General features: G+C 37.3%; 1 protein-coding gene across 1 annotated transcript in view; it reads right to left on the reverse strand.

Annotated features, from left to right (window-relative positions):
* Window positions 1-1225: 1225 nt before the first annotated feature.
* Window positions 1226-18875, reverse strand: part of insyn1 (inhibitory synaptic factor 1) — a 61473-nt gene continuing 43823 nt past the window's right edge. The window contains exon 4 of the mRNA XM_039647663.2: window positions 1226-2096. Coding sequence (XP_039503597.1) covers window positions 1335-2096 — 762 coding nt within the window. The 3' untranslated portion in view covers window positions 1226-1334. The remainder of the gene's footprint in view (window positions 2097-18875) is intronic.

The raw sequence follows: 18875 nt of genomic DNA on the forward strand, positions 1-18875 counted from the left end.
TATTGAGTTCACAATCCCCACTGGGCACAAGAATGGGGAGACATAACCTTTCGCATCGGGGCTTTGTGCGCCGAGCTTCGAGTCGTCCCCCCGACGGCCCCGACCTCCCCGCCGAGAGGAGAGAAGCAGAGTAAATGTCAGAGAGGAACGCAGGCACTTCAAAACACGCCGCTTTATCTCTTCCCTCATCCGGCCGAACCAAAGGCTCTGAACCGTGAGAGCGACCCTCAAAAACGCCAGATTTTAGGTTTTACAAATGTTTGGAATGATTAAGATTTCTTTTAATGTGAGACATCTACATTTGTTTGATCAAAAATACATTAAAACAGTTCATACAATGTTTGCAGGATTTTTTGAGGAATCGAAAGTTCACAAAAACAGTTTATTTGAAATATAAATCTTTACATTTTTAAATCTTTACATCACTATAAAGCAGTAGTTCACTTTAAAAAAAAAACTTTTGCTGATAATTTACTCACCCCCATGTCATTCAAGATGTCCATGTCTTTCTTTCTTCAGTCGAAAAGAAATTAAGGTTTTTGATGAAAACATTCCAGGATTTTTCTCCATATAATGGACTTCAATGGGGTCCAAACTGGGAGTTTCAGTGCAAACTGTTCAAAGGGATTTAAACGAATAAGGGTCTTATCTAGCGAAACGATCACTCATTTAATGAATAAATAACTAAGTTTAAGTTTTATAAGCTCAAATGCTCGCCTTGCTCTGTTCTGTGATGCGCGTTCGTGACTCTCCTGTTCGTCAAAATGAACGAATCTTTTTTAGAGTCATTTGGTTCGTTCAATGAACGAAATGAACGAGTTTACTCGAGAAAGGATTTGATCATTTTTATAAACAAGTTGGAATAGGAGAGTCGTTTAAAGCCCTTTAAACAGTTTGCACTGAAAGTGTCTTTTGGACTTTGAACCGTTTGGTCCTGAAAAAAGAAAATCCTGGAATGTTTTCCTCAAAAACCTTAATTTCTTTTCGAAATTGTAATATTATTTCACAATATTACTGTTTTTGCTGTATTTTTGATCAAATAAATGCAGCCTTGGTCAGCGGTGTAGTTGTGAAACGTACCGAAGTTGTCGTGTGAGCTGATTATTAATACATTTCAAGCAAAGGCCATCTCTGATAATGTAAGAAGAAAGAGACGAGAGCGTTTCATGCAGGACAAAAGTCTTGAAATTTTCCCATATATAATTTATTAAGTAATTCATTAGTGTTTTTTTTTTAATCTATTATCTATGTATTTAATATTAAATAGTATATAGTTCTTCGTAATCCTGCCTCAGTTCAGTCTTGTTTTCGTATAAGCAAACGTGTGTGTTCTCTCAGAGGTCCTTGCTCTTCAGTTTGGCGGGGACGTACGGCAGGACAGTCTGCGTGCTCTTATCCGAAACCGTCTGTGTGCTGCTGTTGCGTAAGAGTTTTTTCCGGCAGCCCGGGTTTAGAAGACCTTTCCTCGGAAGCGTGTGAGAGCCGATCAGAGAGCGCTTTACCGGCGACGGGTCCGCGGACGCCGTTTCCCGACAGTTGTAGAGATCGGAGGAGGACAGCGGCGGGATCGGAGAACTGGCCAACGGACTCGGCTCGCTGTCCGTATCCGGCGTCCCGCACTCGCCTTTGTCGTCCTCCTCGCCGTCCTCCTCCTCGTCTTCGTCATCGTCGCAGCACAAGGCGTGGTAGAGGATCTTGTCGCTGAAGCGGACCCGTTCTCGAGTCCCGGAGGTTCGGGAGGTTTTCTGGCTGTGCGTTGAGCTCGACGCCTCTTCGCTGGAGGAGTCCGGTGTGATGATTAAAGGTCCGTTAGGGATGGGAAGACCCCCGTTCATCTGCGAGTAAACGCTTGCCGTCGCGGGCCTCGTCCGGGCCTCGTCCGGCTCATCCCTGTGCGCTTTCCGGTTCACCGACTCCAAGAAGTTGCAGAAGTCCCAGCCGTCCGAGAGCATGTCCTGGCCGAGGAAGTCCAGTCTGAAGGCCTCACCCAAACCTCGCTCGCTACTCGAAGTGCTGCTCGCCGTCGCCACCGTCCAGTCGTCCGGCTCCAGGTCCAAGTCGAAATCAGATGTGAGTTTGTCGATCTGACCCACCACCTGCGCGAGCGAGAGAGAGAGAGAGAGAGTGATGAAATAATGGGTTTTCCTTCCTTGATCATCAAAGATGCATTAGCATCACCCCGAAGGTCAGTCTAATTTAACTTTGGTCAACTTCAGTTCCTCTCGGAAAGTGATCCTCGGATCATGATTCATTTTATTAAACTGTTTGAACAAAAATGGAATTGAGTTGACTCACAGGGCCCTCGTTGTCCAACACAATACTCGATGGAAGTGTCAGTATATGAAATTACTTTTCACAATTATTTTGTGATTCCCAGCGTGGGCTTTCATGATTCGCTCAGAATCAATCAATCTATCTATCTATCTATCTATCTATCTATCTATCTATCTATCTATCTATCTATCTATCTATCTATCTATCTATCTATCTATCTATCTATCTATCTATCTATCTATCTAGCTATCTATCTATCTATCTGTCTGTCTGTCTGTCTGTCTGTCTGTCTGTCTGTCTATCTATCTATCTATCTATCTATCTGTCTATCCATCATCTATCTATCTATCTACACACAAACATACAGCACATTTGGGATCTTTCCTTTATTGAATATTTTTCCCTTAAAAAACACACGTTTGAACTAATATATAATGGTGTTTAAATTGTGTTCAAGATAAATTTATTGCACATACTGACACAACAATTATATTTTTTTATGTCATGGCAGATAACCAGTGAATGTTATTCAAACCTTTTTTTAAGCAAAATCTGAATAGATCATAATTAAATACATACATAAATAAACACAGGTGAGTTTAGGCATCCCATACTTGTTCAGATATGCACAGTATGAAAAATAGATTTTAATTTTGAGATTTGCAAAAGATAACAATATTATGAAATCATTAACTTTAGATAACAATACATTTCCAATCAATCAAAAATCGGCCTACAAATGAGAAACTCTGTAATATCGGTCCAAACGGTTCAGATGTGCATGCTGAAATCATGCATTTCTTCCCCAATGTTGGTCTCCTCATTCCACTTCCGATCTGAATAAAGGCTATTTCTGTGGCCCTAAAAATGAGGATAATTGCATCTAAATGTTCTTCAGACCTGTGTAACACGGTTTCTTGGTTTAGGTGTGCATTTTTGCTGTCACTTTGTGGCATAAACACAGAAGGATCAGATGAAAATGCCCTGCTGGCATGAGGGATTAAAAATCTAATTCATTTATCCGGCACAATGACTCCAAAGGAGCAATTAGGAGCTCTAAATCCCTGATTACACCGCAGTGAAAGCCAGAGGAGGGCCCGTGTTTCCGTGATCCGCTCACTGATTTAACAGACGAGTTGCCTGAGACACTTTTTCTCATCTCTATCTGTAATCACTGACTGAACGGGTGATACTATATTTAAGCACGAGTTTGCTGTTGAGTTTGTATGGACCACGACAGCTTGACTTCACATAATTGCTTCGTTTACTGTGTTATTGGACCTCCCTTTGTTTTAAGATGTTTTCCCACCCAATATTGTGCATGAAAGGAGAAACATGATGTCCTGCATGATTGAAACCACTCACAAAACCTCGTTAGTGAGAGATTGCACATTTATTAGACCAATCAAATGATGAATTGGCTCAGAAACAAGGTTTTTGGATTGAGTGACATTTTTAATAATGTTCCCATCATCACTGCCACCCAATAGTTGTCCAACGCTGTCTGTCATTGTCCAAATAAATCATATAACGACTAGTTATGATAACTTACAGCTGTTTTTAACATTGATGTTAATCAGAAATGTTTAAACCCCTTTGGGTTTCAGTCTATGCACATAATAATCACGTCTTTGCCTGAGCAGTGTACCGTATGGATGAAGGCTGGGAAGCTTAAAAACACACACAGAGGTGCCGAGCATGGGAGATGAATTGCTGGCCCAAGGGCGGATGAGATAGCTTTGTTTACTAGATTACTCGTCCCGCAAAAGCAGGATTTAATTCAATCAATGTTTTCCGGATAGTCTGGCACGGATAGACACATTTCACAAACCCCTGTCATCCAAGAGAGGAGCATAATTTTATCAATATTATGTCCGTTATGACTCATGCCATTTTTAATATTAATTGGAAGTGCAGCACATCCTCACAGGAACAAGTACACTGTCAGTAAAAGATATTTCCAATTCCAATTGAAAGCTGAAGTGTGTAATTTCTGAGCCTCTAGAGGCACCACACGTACACTCTTAAATCTAAAGTTTGCAAGAGAGTTTTTGTTTTTTTCACAGTGATGCCGCAGAAGAACATTTTTAGTTCCCGAAATAATCCTTTAGTGAACAGTTCTTAGAGATGACCTATTGTGCTTTTGTGTATCTGTCTTGAGTTGCTGGAACGAACACGTCACAATATTCCTCATTATAATAATTCATGCGCAGAATAAAGGGGCGGGGCCTGGTTGAGTTAGTTAGTAGTGTGTTAAACTGGTGGTTATTGTCATTTCCCAAACACACTCGAAGCGTTCGACCAATCACAACACACCGCTCCAGCCGACCAATCAGAGCACAGTGTGGCTTTCAGAAGGAGGGGCTTCAAGTAAACAGAGCGTTACTGACAGACTGGGAAGAGAGGAGCCGCAACAATGGAGAATATGAGGAGAATAATCAACATTCAAGCAGGAAAACCTGTTCTACAACATCAAGACTTGTATATTCACTATAAATAACAATTTTTTTTTGGCATTATAAGAGGTTCCATAGATCCACCATAATGACAAATAAATAACCTTTATTTTTTTAAGAATAAAAGGTTTCTTGAACACTCCCCGTCTGCTACTGGTCATCAAACAGTGCTTCTTCTGATAACTTCTAAATTAACAGGTTTAAACATGCTATGCAATCGAGCACAAGTCGTTTAATAGGTCAGATACAACCCGATCTCACGGGAATTCGTACGAATTTTACGAGATGGCTAATTCGTAACAATTCGTACGACCTCACTCGATTTTGCTAAATCGTACATATTTTATTACATTATTTAGTACATTATTTTATTTTATTCGTATGAATTTGTACGAATGACCTACCCCTGACCCCGCCCCTAAACATAACCGTCACGTGGATTTAGACAAATCGTACAAATTCGTACGAGTGAGGTCATATGAATTAGTACGAATTAGCCGCTTTTGAATCACTCGTACGAATTCGTACGAATTGGTCGTGAGATAGCGCAGGTCAGATCTGGTCAAAAATAAATCCTGATTTATTACTCCCATGCTGGGAAATGTACAGTTTATTTGGGTCATTGGCACTTGACTTATTTTTTTATTCCAAAACAAACACTGTATCACAGCTCATATTTGATGTATATTATTCAATGCATGCTTATTTCACATATTTTAATACAGCATAGTCCCGTTTAGCCATCTAAATCCATAGTTTGAGCCCTTACCTGCTGTGTCGGCCCGGATGTCTATCTACATTTAACACAGGCAGAAGAAAGTGTGTTAACACTGCACAAATTACCCCCCTTCAAAGAACAACACAAAGTGCTAACAGAAACAGAAAACGGCTAATTTTGCTGATAATGTCCGTTGCGCGGCGTAATCATGGAAGCAGCCGCCTCCGTTCCCGCGGCTCGCTGGCATTCCTCGGGGTAAACAAAATCATTCAAATGAGCGATGCCCTCACCCCACAACAGCTCCTGAAGCAATTTAACTATAGCAGCGCAAGCTTAAAGGGTCTGCGAAACCTTTCTAGGTCACAGATGGGCTCGACGCAGCCACAATGAGCAGTAATCCCCGAGCCTTTCCTCCGAGATGCGCAGCTATGGAGTAAATTATTGGGTAAACAGATTGCCTAAGTGTAAAGGATGAATGAACACATCAGGAAGAAGTCATTAGCGTTGGGACACATTGCGTTTTAAATGGAAGGAGCACAATGAGAACCTGCGATAGTAATTACAGTCTATAGGGTAAAAATCACATCCTTTTGTCGGCCTCGGCCCTCATAATGGCAGAGATTGCAGCTGGATTATTCATCTCAGGAAAGATTCCTCTTCCCACTCCGGCGCTTTCAGCTGACGCTCGGATAAATTACACACCGGCTCCAGCTCCAGGAAAACTGCACGTTGTGGGCTGAAAGACCTGCAGTTTGCAACGATTATATCTGGTATTGCAAATGACACCAAACTGGCCTTTCTGCATTTCTGAAAAACAATATGTTTATAATAAGCAAGTTAATATTGAGATACATTTTAGATACAAAAATAAGCTCCCTGAATCTTCAATAATCTGATTGCTTCAAACACACCAAATAATTCAGTAAAAAACACAGATGAGAGATTCTTTATGAGAAAGTCATTGAATCATTCACTCAATAGTCTATTATAAAGTGTTTCTAATAGATTATACTACACTATATTGGAATATATAAATCAAATAATGGCACAATAACATATGGTTTGGTAGGACTGAATCACAGTACTTTAACAGTGTGTGTTTACTGCTAAATTGCAACTTATATAAATCCTAGAAACGCTAAACGTATGTTTAAATCATTCACAGATTAACTGTTGCGTATGGAAGCTTGTTTCCGCCACTGAATAAAAAAATTATTATAATAATTGCGACTTTTTATCTCACAATTGTGAGATATGAAGTCAGAATTGTGAGAAATAAAGTCGCAATTGCGAGATATAAAGTCACAATTACGAGATATAAAGTCGCAATTCTGAGAAATAAAGTAGCAATTGCGAGATATAAAGTCACAATTGTGAGAATTAAAGTCAGAATTGTGACAAATAAAGTCGCAATTCTGAGATATAAAGTTGCAATTCTGAGAAATAAAGTCAGAATTGTGAGAAATAAAGTCGTAATTGCGAGATATAAAGTCAGAATTGTGAGAAATAAAGTCGTAATTGCGAGATATAAAGTCAGAATTGTGAGAAATAAAGTCGCAATTGCGAGATATAAAGTCACAATTCTGAGAAATAAAGTCGCAATTGCAAGAAATAAAGTCAGAATTGTGAGAAATAAAGTCGTAATTGCGAGATATAAAGTCAGAATTGTGAGAAATAAAGTCGCAATTGCGAGATATAAAGTCACAATTCTGAGAAATAAAGTCGCAATTGCAAGAAATAAAGTCAGAATTGTGAGAAATAAAGTCGCAATTGCGAGATATAAAGTCAGAATTCTGAGAAATAAAGTCGCAATTGCAAGATATAAAGTCGCAATTCTGAGATATAAAGTCACAATTCTGAGAAATAAAGTCCGAATTCTGAGAAATAAAGTCGTAATTGCGAGATATAAAGTCGCAATTGCGAGATATAAAGTCGCAATTCTGAGATATAAAGTCACAATTCTGAGAAATAAAGTCTGAATTCTGAGAAATAAAGTCGTAATTGTGAGAAAAAGAGACAGAATTGAGACTTTTTATCTCACAATTCTGACTTTTTTCTCACAAATGCGAGTTTACATCTCGCAATTATGACTTTATAACACATAATTGCAAGGTTTATCTCAAAATTCTGACATCTTTTCTCAGAATTGTGAGATATAAACTCGCAATTGCAAGTTATCAGGCCAATTATAAGGGAAAAAACAAAAAAAAAATCCCCCCTCAGAATAGTTTATATCTCACAATTCTGACTTTACAACACGCATTTTCGACTTTCTATCATGCATTTCTGAATTTATATCTCTCAATTATGACTTTATCTCTCAATTATGACTTTATCTCGCATTTCTGACTTTATTTCTCGCAATTCTGACTTTAAAACATGCAATTTCGACTTTATATCTCGCAATTCTGACTTTATATCTCGCAATTCTGACTTTCTAACTCACAATTCTGACTTATATCTCGTAATTCTGACTTTCACGCAATTACGACTTTATATCACGCAATTCTGACTTTACATCTTGCAATTCTGACTTTGTCTCGCAATTCTGACTTTCACGCAATTGCGACTTTATATCACGCAATTCTGACTTTATATCTCGCAATTGCGACTTTATTTCTCACAATTCTGACTTTATATCTCGCAATTCTGACTTTATAACTCACAATTCTGACTTTATATCTCGCAATTGCGACTTTATTTCTCACAATTCTGACTTTATATCTCGCAATTACGACTTTATTTCTCAGAATTGTGACTTTATATCACGCAATTGTGAGATAAAAAGTTGCAATTATATTTTTTATTATTCCTTCTGTGGCGGAAACAAGCTTCCATAGTTGGGAAATGTTGATGTATAGGCATTAATAAAAGCATAACTGTTTAATAAATTGCTGAGATGGGATTTAGTCAAATAAAAAAACCACATTCACTATGACATCATTTCACTATGTTTATGGAGTGTCGATCAGTGCTCGGAGAGTTATCTCTATCCAAGCACTGACATCTTTTGAGATCTGTGAGGTAGGCTACACGCGCAGGCATGATGTGTACGGGGAACCGCAGGACACCTCTCCCCGTCTATGAGGAAGTGCAGGTATAGCGCGAGTTAGCATGTAGAGGTTAGCATTCCTGCGAGTGACAGCTGACTCGCCGCCAGAGCCTCCGCTAAATGTCATCGGTGGCACTGGTCCGTGAAGAACACACACTGGAACGGCGATGCAAAGGCACAGAAACACGTGCCGCTGTTGTTCTGTGTGTTTCAGCTGAACTCTGTCCTGCTTTGGGGTCACTTTCATTTGTATTGAATATGTTTACAGCAGGACGATTCCCTGCTGTATTCATACCTAACTAAAAAGATCACTTTAATTGTAAGTAATAAATATATAATTGCAACTGTATAAAAATATATGCACAATTTATTAAATAGAGTATACTGTATACATATATATATATATATATATATATATATATATCAGCAGGTAATCACAGCTGTGTCTGACACTTGAATAATTTAAAATATAGAATTAATGGAATAGAGTTTATAGAATTTTATAATATATGTTGCAATTTAGCAGAAACCACACACTGTTCATAAGAAGGGTTTAGGGGCGGGTAACGTGTAGGTTCAGGGGCGGGGTTAGGTTTAGGGGCGGGGTCACGGGTAGGTTTAGGGGTGGGGTAACGGGTAGGTCGTTCGTACAAATTCATAAGAATTGGGAAACTCGTAAAATATGTACAAGTGAGGTCGCTCATATTTAAATAGTTACGTCATATTTTGGTTGTTTTATTAAACTTCATTAAAAAGAAATGGCCAAAACTGTTGGCCACTACTGTGTCTATAAAATATAAAAATATTTATTTTTAAATGTATATTATTTTCATTGACTACCTCAAAACTTTTCACAATTGTTGATGTGCAGTATTTGTGCTTCTCATTTCATCTGAAATAAAGGCGGATGTGAGTTGTGATCGCTATCACTGAATGTGTTTTTTTTCCAATAATGTCCTGCTGAGAGATATTACAGTGAAACTGCTGTCCTAGTTTAACTTCTGCTGAATCCCGAAATCCTGCGCTCTGGTAATTGTGTGCATTTATGAAGTTCTTCAGTACAAAGTCTTTGAGTGTTGTTTTCATGTCTCAAACAACTAGCACAATCAGTCTAAATTACGTAACAGTATACACACCAAAAAGAATAATAATAATAATTTCTATCAACTCTAAATAGCTTTTGAAAAAAAAAAAAAAAAGTTTGTGAGGCAAAACTTTTCAGGCCCGTTGAATGATCCATTATATAATCTCCAGCCTCTAGCATGAATCCCCAGAATCTGACTGAAATGTGAGCACTATGGTAACAGAGCTATTAAAACCGCCTCTCCATAGTTAGAGGCCGAATGTGATGATTAGGAACTGCAAACAATTACTGCAACAGCGTCACACGCTGATTTCAAAGTGAACCGTTGGTAAATATTTCCTTAATGTATTTCGCTCAAGCAGCGATTCAGCACAGAGAAATCAATTCATCGTTCGCTCTGTTTAGTTGTGCTATCCTGCTCCGGCCTTTTTATTACATTCTGCTGGCGGATTCATCATCATCATCATCATCCTTATCGTTATGAAATTCGCTTAAGAAAAAAAAATCATTTCAGCAAAGGCTTCAGACACTCAGTTCAGCTGATACTGTAAATGGATATTAAAGGTGATGTCATAGAGCAAGAAAAGAGTCTACGAGGAGATAATCACAGCTCGCTACGAGAGCGTGCTTTCACAGGTTATCGAGTCTTGTGTAGTCAGACGCTCGGCTGCCGGCAAAAAATAAAGTCAAATAAAGCCTCACTGCAGCTTTTAGGGGGTTATGAAATAGATAACACAATATTGTGGCATGTTAAAAGAAAATGAGAAACCAAATAATGGTAGTCATGAATGGTTCGTCACAATCAAATCACGCATATATATATATATATATATATATATATATATATATATATATATATACACACACTCTAAACGGGGCTGGGTTGTTTTAACCCGAATTTGGGTCAAATATGGAAAATTTCGTTTAAAATTTTAACCCAAGTTCAACTTTCCCTTTCAACTATACATTTTTTAATTACATTTTTAACCCAACATTTGGGTCCATATTTTGCCCAAATATATATATATAATAAAAACATTTTATATACATTTTTTCAAAAATTCTTCACAATGATCCAGTCACAAATATTCACGGGAAAAAAAAAGAAAGAAAAAAAACAAACAACAAAAGCAACGCAACCACAAATTGGATATACAAAAAAAATAATGAAGTATAGCCTTCTGTTCCATGTTATTACAATTCATTTTATAATTGACATTTAAAATGTTTCTCAGATTAATTGTCCACAAATGTTGATGTGTAGATTAATAAAGATCATAACCAATCAATAAAATGTTGAGATGAGATTTTAGTGACATCCATGGTCAAGTTTTATTTTCTTACAAAAGTGCATCTAATAAAACTCAATGCAACTCAAACCTATGTGTCTTTAACTAAAGCAGGGATATTTCACCCCTTTCTCATCCCGTGGCATCATATAGGTGACGCTTTTGCCAATGCGTAGACACCCGACACACATGGCACCCTTTAGCGTCAATATGAGACGCAGATATATATGGGCCAGAATGCGCCTCCTAGTGGTCTAACCCTAACACTACACCAGACCTAAACCTACCCATAACCGAAGTATGTTATATTGACGCTAAAGGGTGCCATGTGCATCGGATTTAGACGCAATTTCAAAAGCGTCACTATATGACGCCTATATTAGATATTCAGTCAGAGCTTGTCTGAGTCCACGAGTAAATTACGGACAATACTGTATATGTGTGAGAGAAAACATGAATCCTTTGTCAATCACGCAGGAGCATGTTTTTTTTTAGTTGCATGGATCCGCGCAAGAGCTTTAGCGGATGATCTGGGTCACGCAGACCTGATTGGTGCGATGTGTCACTCATCCCGTGCTGAGTGTATGAAGTGTGTGTTTGAAGTGCTCCCCCCGACCGTTAGCGGCTAATTATCCCGTCATACATGGGAGCCCGGGCTCCGGCGTTCATTAAGCACACAACACCCTCCTTTTCATCCAGACTCCGCCATAACACTTCAAGCAGACCTTAGCACATGCTGCATATTCACCAACACCACGACTGAGGCTCTCAACAGCTGGATAATCAGCACACACACACACACAGCTGGATAATGGGTGTCAGTCAGCGGCTCCTGTGATTCCTCGGCTCTTAATTGCAGTGGAATTGTCAAAAGCGGTCATTATTTCTCCTCTCTTCTTACAGACGCTTGGCTGTAGTCAAACTCTCTGAGTAAGGCTGAGCTGAAGAATTATGTGGGCCACGGCTATAGATATGCTACGGCTATCTTTAGATGTAGGCTTGGCTAAGTTGGGATGTGGGTTTGCTGGCTATTAATGGCACCGTGAGCAGTTCTGTGATACTGGGCAGCTCTGTGGATCCCCTTTACATAACTCGCTGACTGCGTTCCCTGATCAGGCACATCCAGATATAAGCACGTATTCATCACTGTTTGAAATGGGGTTAATTAAGTTTAATTGATGTCATTTTCGCTGTGTTGTTATTACCAGGTGGCTTGCACAGGTTCTTTAGGCTATACATGAATTATTCATTGCAAACAAGTCACACGTTAATTGTTGAACATGAGAATTACTTACAGTACATCAATGTCCCTGAGTTCCAAATTATCATGCGCTTTTGCATTTCTGACAGTATGATGTTATCCATGTGTTATTAATGTGTTATAAGCAGTGCATTGCTCAAAAAGAGATACTACTATGAAGATTATGTACATCCCTGAGTACAGTCACTAAATCAAAATGAAATTGTTGCATTTCTGACTGTATAATAATGTTATACATGTGTTGTGTATAATAAGCATTGATTATATAGAGATAAAACATCTACTTTATAGAGTTTGCATCAAAATTGTCTTTCGGTCTCTATGAGTATTGAAAAAAAATTGAGTACTAAAAAAATCCTGTATTTTTGCATTTTTGACAGTGTAATAATGCTATACATGTGTAATAACTATGTTATAAGCAATAAAATAGATTCCATAGCAATAACTTGATGATTGTGTAACATAACTCTTTGCTCCTGATGTATTTGACATTATAATAGTAATGTTATGCATAAATGTATCATAAATGTGTGTCATGTAGATATAAAACATCTGTGAAGATTGTTCTGTCCCCAAGTGTTGCCAGACATTTGCATTGTAATAATCACGTTTGCATTTCTGACCGTATCATAATGTTATACTGGTGTTATAAATTTGTTATAAGCAATAATTTGAAAATAAATACAAATATGAAGAGAAAAAACATGTATGATGAAGAATATGTAACAGCTATCTCTGTCCCTGAGTACAGCCGGTAATTTACAGTGAAATAATCATTCACTTTTTAATCTCTGACTGTATAATAATGTTATACATGTGTTATAAATGAATTATATTCAATATATTTGGTTATGCAGAAATTCTACTATTCAACAATCTCTTTCTATGTCTATAAATGATGTGTTTGGGTGTGTATGATGATTTCCATGTGTTATAAAGTCTCTGAGAAGCTTTTGTGGAGATATCTTAACTAAGGCCTGAAATATGATGCATATAGTTGTGTTTTTGCAATAGATGATATGTTTGTGGTTTCCAGATCAGTTCACCGTAACATCTGAGACAGTGTGCACCACTATTCATCAGTGAATTAGGTATACAGTGAATCAGCTCTGCCCATTAAAAACACAGCAGATCCTATTTGTCTTGAGTGATGACGACAAACGGCTCAGCAAACACACTTTAAAGCACAGCAAATCCATGGCATGACTGTCGAAAGTCAGCCTTACTCAAAGATGCTGTTTTCTTGCACTCAGTGGTGGTTCAAGACATCTTAATACTGTCAGCATGTGCTCGGATTGAACCTCATGATTATATAATGAAGTCATTTCATCAGAGAAATAAGTGTTCACTGAACAGATTTGGAGCATGCACTCCATCGGTTGATGCATTTGCTTATGCGGTCTTTAGAGAAAGAGCAGAGTAATCTGAATTTGGCTTGCATCGCATAACTGATGTTCTCTGTATTTTCCAAAATTTGAATATTTTTCACATTGACTTCATGATACAGCTCGCAATATACTAAATCCTCCGTATAACTACCGCTTTTTTTATCGCCGACTTTTTGAAGAAACAGTGTGTAGTTTATTTAGACTAAAGAGAGTAATTTGTGCATTACGATGATGAAGCCCACAGCCTGCTCTCGGTGGCTGACACAATAATTGGAAGTAAGACAGGGATGCACATTTGAAAAGACATAATAGAAGCATATTAGTCACTAATTAAGTCACATGCATTTTTCTCTTCCCCTGACACATTCATCATCTGTTAAATCCCTTCATGTGTTACTGTGTGAAAGCTGTGTTTATATGTGAACCTGGAAATGGACAACACTGTAAACTGTTTTATCAACTGAGCTTTATAGAAAGCTGGACTTTCAGGAGGTACTGCAATTAAAGATGCTCAAAGAGATTTGCGCGACAACCCAATGCCATACAATACATAATTTGTGCCATACAATATAAATGCCATTTTTAAATAAATGCCATACAATACATAATATGTAGTAGAGTTTATGCATGTTTATGACAGGTTAAGACAGTTTTTAATGCAAATATGACATTGTTTAAGATTCTTTGTTATGACCCCTTGAAATAAACCAATACATCATAACCTGTCAGTGTCTTTGTCATGACAACCTGTCATAAACATGACATAGCAAATTCATTATCAAACTTAAGAAACCACTTAGCTTTATTGGTTAACATTACATTAAACTATTCATATGATTATTATATTTTTGCATAGTTACATTTTACTTCAATCGTGACCATTACATCAATATTTGAAGGTTTTCAACGGGGACTGTGTGATGTTGAGATCCATCTTTTGACATGGAGAGCAAATTTTATGAGGGATTCATAGACAACGATCAGAAAAGCTAAAAACATTCACCGTTGCACAAGAAGAAAAGTCCCAACGAGAGAGGGAACGGTTGAATACGATTATCAAGGTAGCCTAACATACTTATTTTGTCCTTGGACAGCATCTTATTTAGATTCTACTTAATCAAAATAATAATAATAATAATAATAATAATAATAATAATAATAATGTTGTTTTCTTGAGCAGTAATTAAAGTTTGTACCTTACCTATGCAAATAGAGAGAACCATGCTTTATGCATGAATATGTACGATAACTACGCTCTCAGAAAAAAAAAAAGGTATACAAAAGCCGTCACTAAGGCTGTACCTTTTCAAAAGGGAAAACTTTTGTCCATTTTGGGTACTAATAAGTATATTTTAGGTGCTAATATGTACATTTTAGGTACTATTATGTACATTTTAGGTGCTAATATGGACATTTAGGAGCTAATATGTACATTTTAGGAGCTAATATGTACATTTCAGGTGCTAGTATGTACATTTGAGGTGCTAATATGGACATTTTAGGTGCTATTATGTATATTTCAGGTGCTAATATGTACATTTTAGGCGCTAATATGGACAGTTAAGTGCTATTATGTATACATTTTAGGTGCTATTATGTACATTTTAGGTACCAATATGCACCCTTTAGGTACTTTTGAAAAGGTACAGCCCCAGTGACAGCTTTTTTACCTTTTTCTCTGAGAGTGTACGTATAAAACACGATACTGAGCGTCATCCAGAAATCAAATGCAAAGTCTTGGATGGAATAGAGAAACTATCAGTCTCTTGTCATTTTCTTTTTTAAAGCACATGTTTCTATGCGTCCTTTTCTGCCAGACATCATATATTTCCCAGACCTTCGTCACTCGTAGGGCAAAATCAGGGATTAAAATAGCATTGGGCGGGAGAATGTGAGGAAGTCTCTCTCTCTCTCTCTCTCTCTCTGTCGTGTTCATAGACTCTCGTCCTCTCAGTGATACGGCAGGCCGTCAGATCGATGTATCTCTGGCACTCAGCTTTGTTTCTCTGGCCCACGCCGCATCTGTTTAAATAGCTTCCGCTTTCTCATTTCCCAAATCCCATTTATCATTACCCAACAAATGTAAGTTGCTCTGCCATACTGAAGTGAAAACTCCAGCATTCTGAATAAATAAGGAAAAAAAGCAAGCCAGTGATTTATTTTATTCTGCCCTCAGAGCTGCTTTTATACGGCATGAAGCAAAGCAGCAGCAAATCTGTTTCCATTTCTCCATCCTTTTTGTTTCTGACTTCTTCAAGGCCTCGGTCGCCAGATCACCTCGACAGGCGTCTAACACATCGACTCAATTGCTTGAATTGAGAAACACGAGTCACGCTGTTCAGTTCGCTTAATCAAGAGAACAAAGCTTTTGATTTTGTGTATTAGTATTCAGATAAATCACAGGGGGTGTTGCGATTTAAAATCAGCTGGGTTGTGGAACATTATTCACAGTTTATGTTATGAATTTTTATGCATGTTTGAAAGGATGTTAAAAGACTTAAGAGGGAGATTAAAATATTCTTAACCCTTAAAAACCCTTGATATTGATGATGTGTTTTCTTTTTAGAGTCATTGGTTATTAAAATCATATGGATATTTATGCATATTTTGCTTTGGGGTGATTTTTTTAGAAAAACAACAAAAACATTGCAATGTTGCTATGTTGGGTTTTCAAGGATGCAACATTTCAAAATGAAGGATGGAACTGAAAATGCTTCGACATTCTGGGTGTGACTCGCATGAGAAACACGAAGGCTAAAATTTCAATATGTTTATACAAATTCATATATATATATATATACATATATAATTACTGCTAGGCTAGGCAATGATTTATCACGACCAATCGCATACAAAATAAAAGTTTGTGTTTACATAATATACTGTATGTGTGTGTGTACTGTGTATATAAATATTTGTAATAATTTTTAATAAAGCAACACAATTTGTATATATATATATATATAAACTAGGGCTTTCAAACGATTAATCGTGATCAATCACATCCAAAATAAAAGTTTGTATTTACATAATATGTGGGTGTATTGTATGGTGTATAATTATATATATGAAGAGTTCAGATGCAAAAGCCTCTAAATGCCATTTGAAATTTTCTTCTTTAATGATGATTTTTGTTGAACTTGTATATTTAAGTTCAGTAATTTCACTTAAATAACAATTAATAGGTAATTATCATTGCCATTTAAGTGAAATTACTGAACTTAAATATACAAGCTTGACAAAAATCATCATTAAAGAAGAAAATTTCAAATGGCATTTAGAGGCTTTTGCATCTGAACTCTTCATATATATATATATATATATATATATATATATATATATATGCACGTGCAAATATTTCTTAAGTATATATATGCATAAATGTGTAATTATATATACAAAATAATTATACACAGTACACATAAATATATTATGTAAACACAAACTTTTATTTTGGATGCAATTAATCACAATTAATCATTGCCCCGCATTAATTGACACACACGCACACACCATATATCTATACATGAACTTTCATATGGTAGTGAACTACATAATTCTGGCAAAGTAAATAATCAAATAATCAAAAAAAGATCCAATAAACATTTCCCCGCCAGAACTGTAGTTTCAACACATATGTAGCGAAAGATATGTATCATTTAATAGCTTTAAATAACTTGCAATTTTGCTACAGCGTGTCTCTGGAGGTTTGAGATTGAACAGTTTAGACTAGCCGTGCCTCGTTTATTCCTCTCAAGAAGAAATGAACCGAAAATAAAGAACTCTGCACGACAAATAGTCGCATCTAAAAGCCTCAGGTCAGATAATGCAGCTGTTGAATATTGAGACGCTCATACGTCACACATCACAACCATTTGTCAGTGTTTGCACATAACTCGTCACACACATAAATATCCCTCCATCATCCTCTCCCTTTCGATCCATTCCTTCCTTTTCCTCTTTAGCAAGACCTCGAGAGGCTGTGACACCGTTATCAGACTTGTTCGTTTGCTGAATCAATGGATGCGGTGTAATCTGAATGGAGGAGCGGACGCAAAGGTGAGTCTATTTGCAAACACAATCACAACAATATATCCAGGAGTCCCCCGAGGACCCGTGTGCCCGCTTAACCTCCTAAACACACACTAACTCTACATGAGGGCCTATTCAGCAGCTACAAATGGCAGATGCTGACAGGTTATTAGCGTCACAGGATTTATTCAGTCATTAACTGTCAGGAGTTTCCGAGTCAACGGTTCATTCTCGTCATGGTTTCAAACGGAAGAATCACTCATCGCACTGGCGTGTTTTCAACTGGGCGCAGATCCACTGACGACACTGGAGGAGCTCGGCTCCTGTGTACATTTGTGATCTATAATTATCCCTCTGTGACTAGTTTTGGGTCAATGTCACCGGGAACACTTCCATGAAAAAAAAATACTGGGGATATCCAGTAATATTTAACTTTTATCGTTACAAACAAACTATCTGAATGAATTTAAAACCCAAAAGGGACAATATATGGTGTACATATGCTATTCATTTATTTATTAAATGATTCATTGATTGATTAATTGATTTATTCATTGATTGATTCATCGATTCACTCTCTCTCTCACACACACACACACACACATACTCACTCACTCTCTCACTCACTTACCCACTCACTAACTCCGTCTCTCACTCACTCACTCACTCACTCACTCACTCAGAATTTTGTATGTGTGCGGTGAGATTAGCTGATTCAATAGCCTGATTCCTTTTACATTAGCCAGCTAGCATGAATTGCTTTAGTGGGTGATTATGATTATGAATCCTAGAAAGTCAGATTCAGTTTCTCATATTGTACAGGGCCAATAGATGTTGCTGAGAGAGTTGGATTCAGAGCAGCTCTGCTCAGTACAATAACAGCAGAAACTCATTCTGACTCTATAGACCTCAGTGTGACCGTACAAACAGTGCAGCAATTATATATTATTAGCCTCGTCCACCTTTTTTCAGACAGAGATGTCATGTCAGATGAAGTCCGGATTCACTTTTCACTGGTTAGAAGTGGGCTATTAATTTATAATGTGGGCTGGTTAATGATGGCTAAATGATTTGTGGTGAATTATGAAGTATTTAATGATTTGCTAAAGCCCATTACAGTAGATCCATATAAAAGGCTATTTCCACAAACACTAATTTCACTAAAATGTGCTCGCTGGAGTAAGTAAATATTTCATCTTTATTATATATGGATGCAAATTAATTGTGGGATTGCAAATAATTATTCTTAGTTACACTTTATTTAGATATTCTACTAACTATAAGCAACTTTGCAACTACATTTCAACTAATTCTCATTAAT

This window comes from Pimephales promelas, chromosome 10, assembly GCF_988280905.1.
Source record: "Pimephales promelas chromosome 10, fPimPro1.hap1.1, whole genome shotgun sequence".
NCBI lineage: Eukaryota > Metazoa > Chordata > Actinopteri > Cypriniformes > Leuciscidae > Pimephales > Pimephales promelas.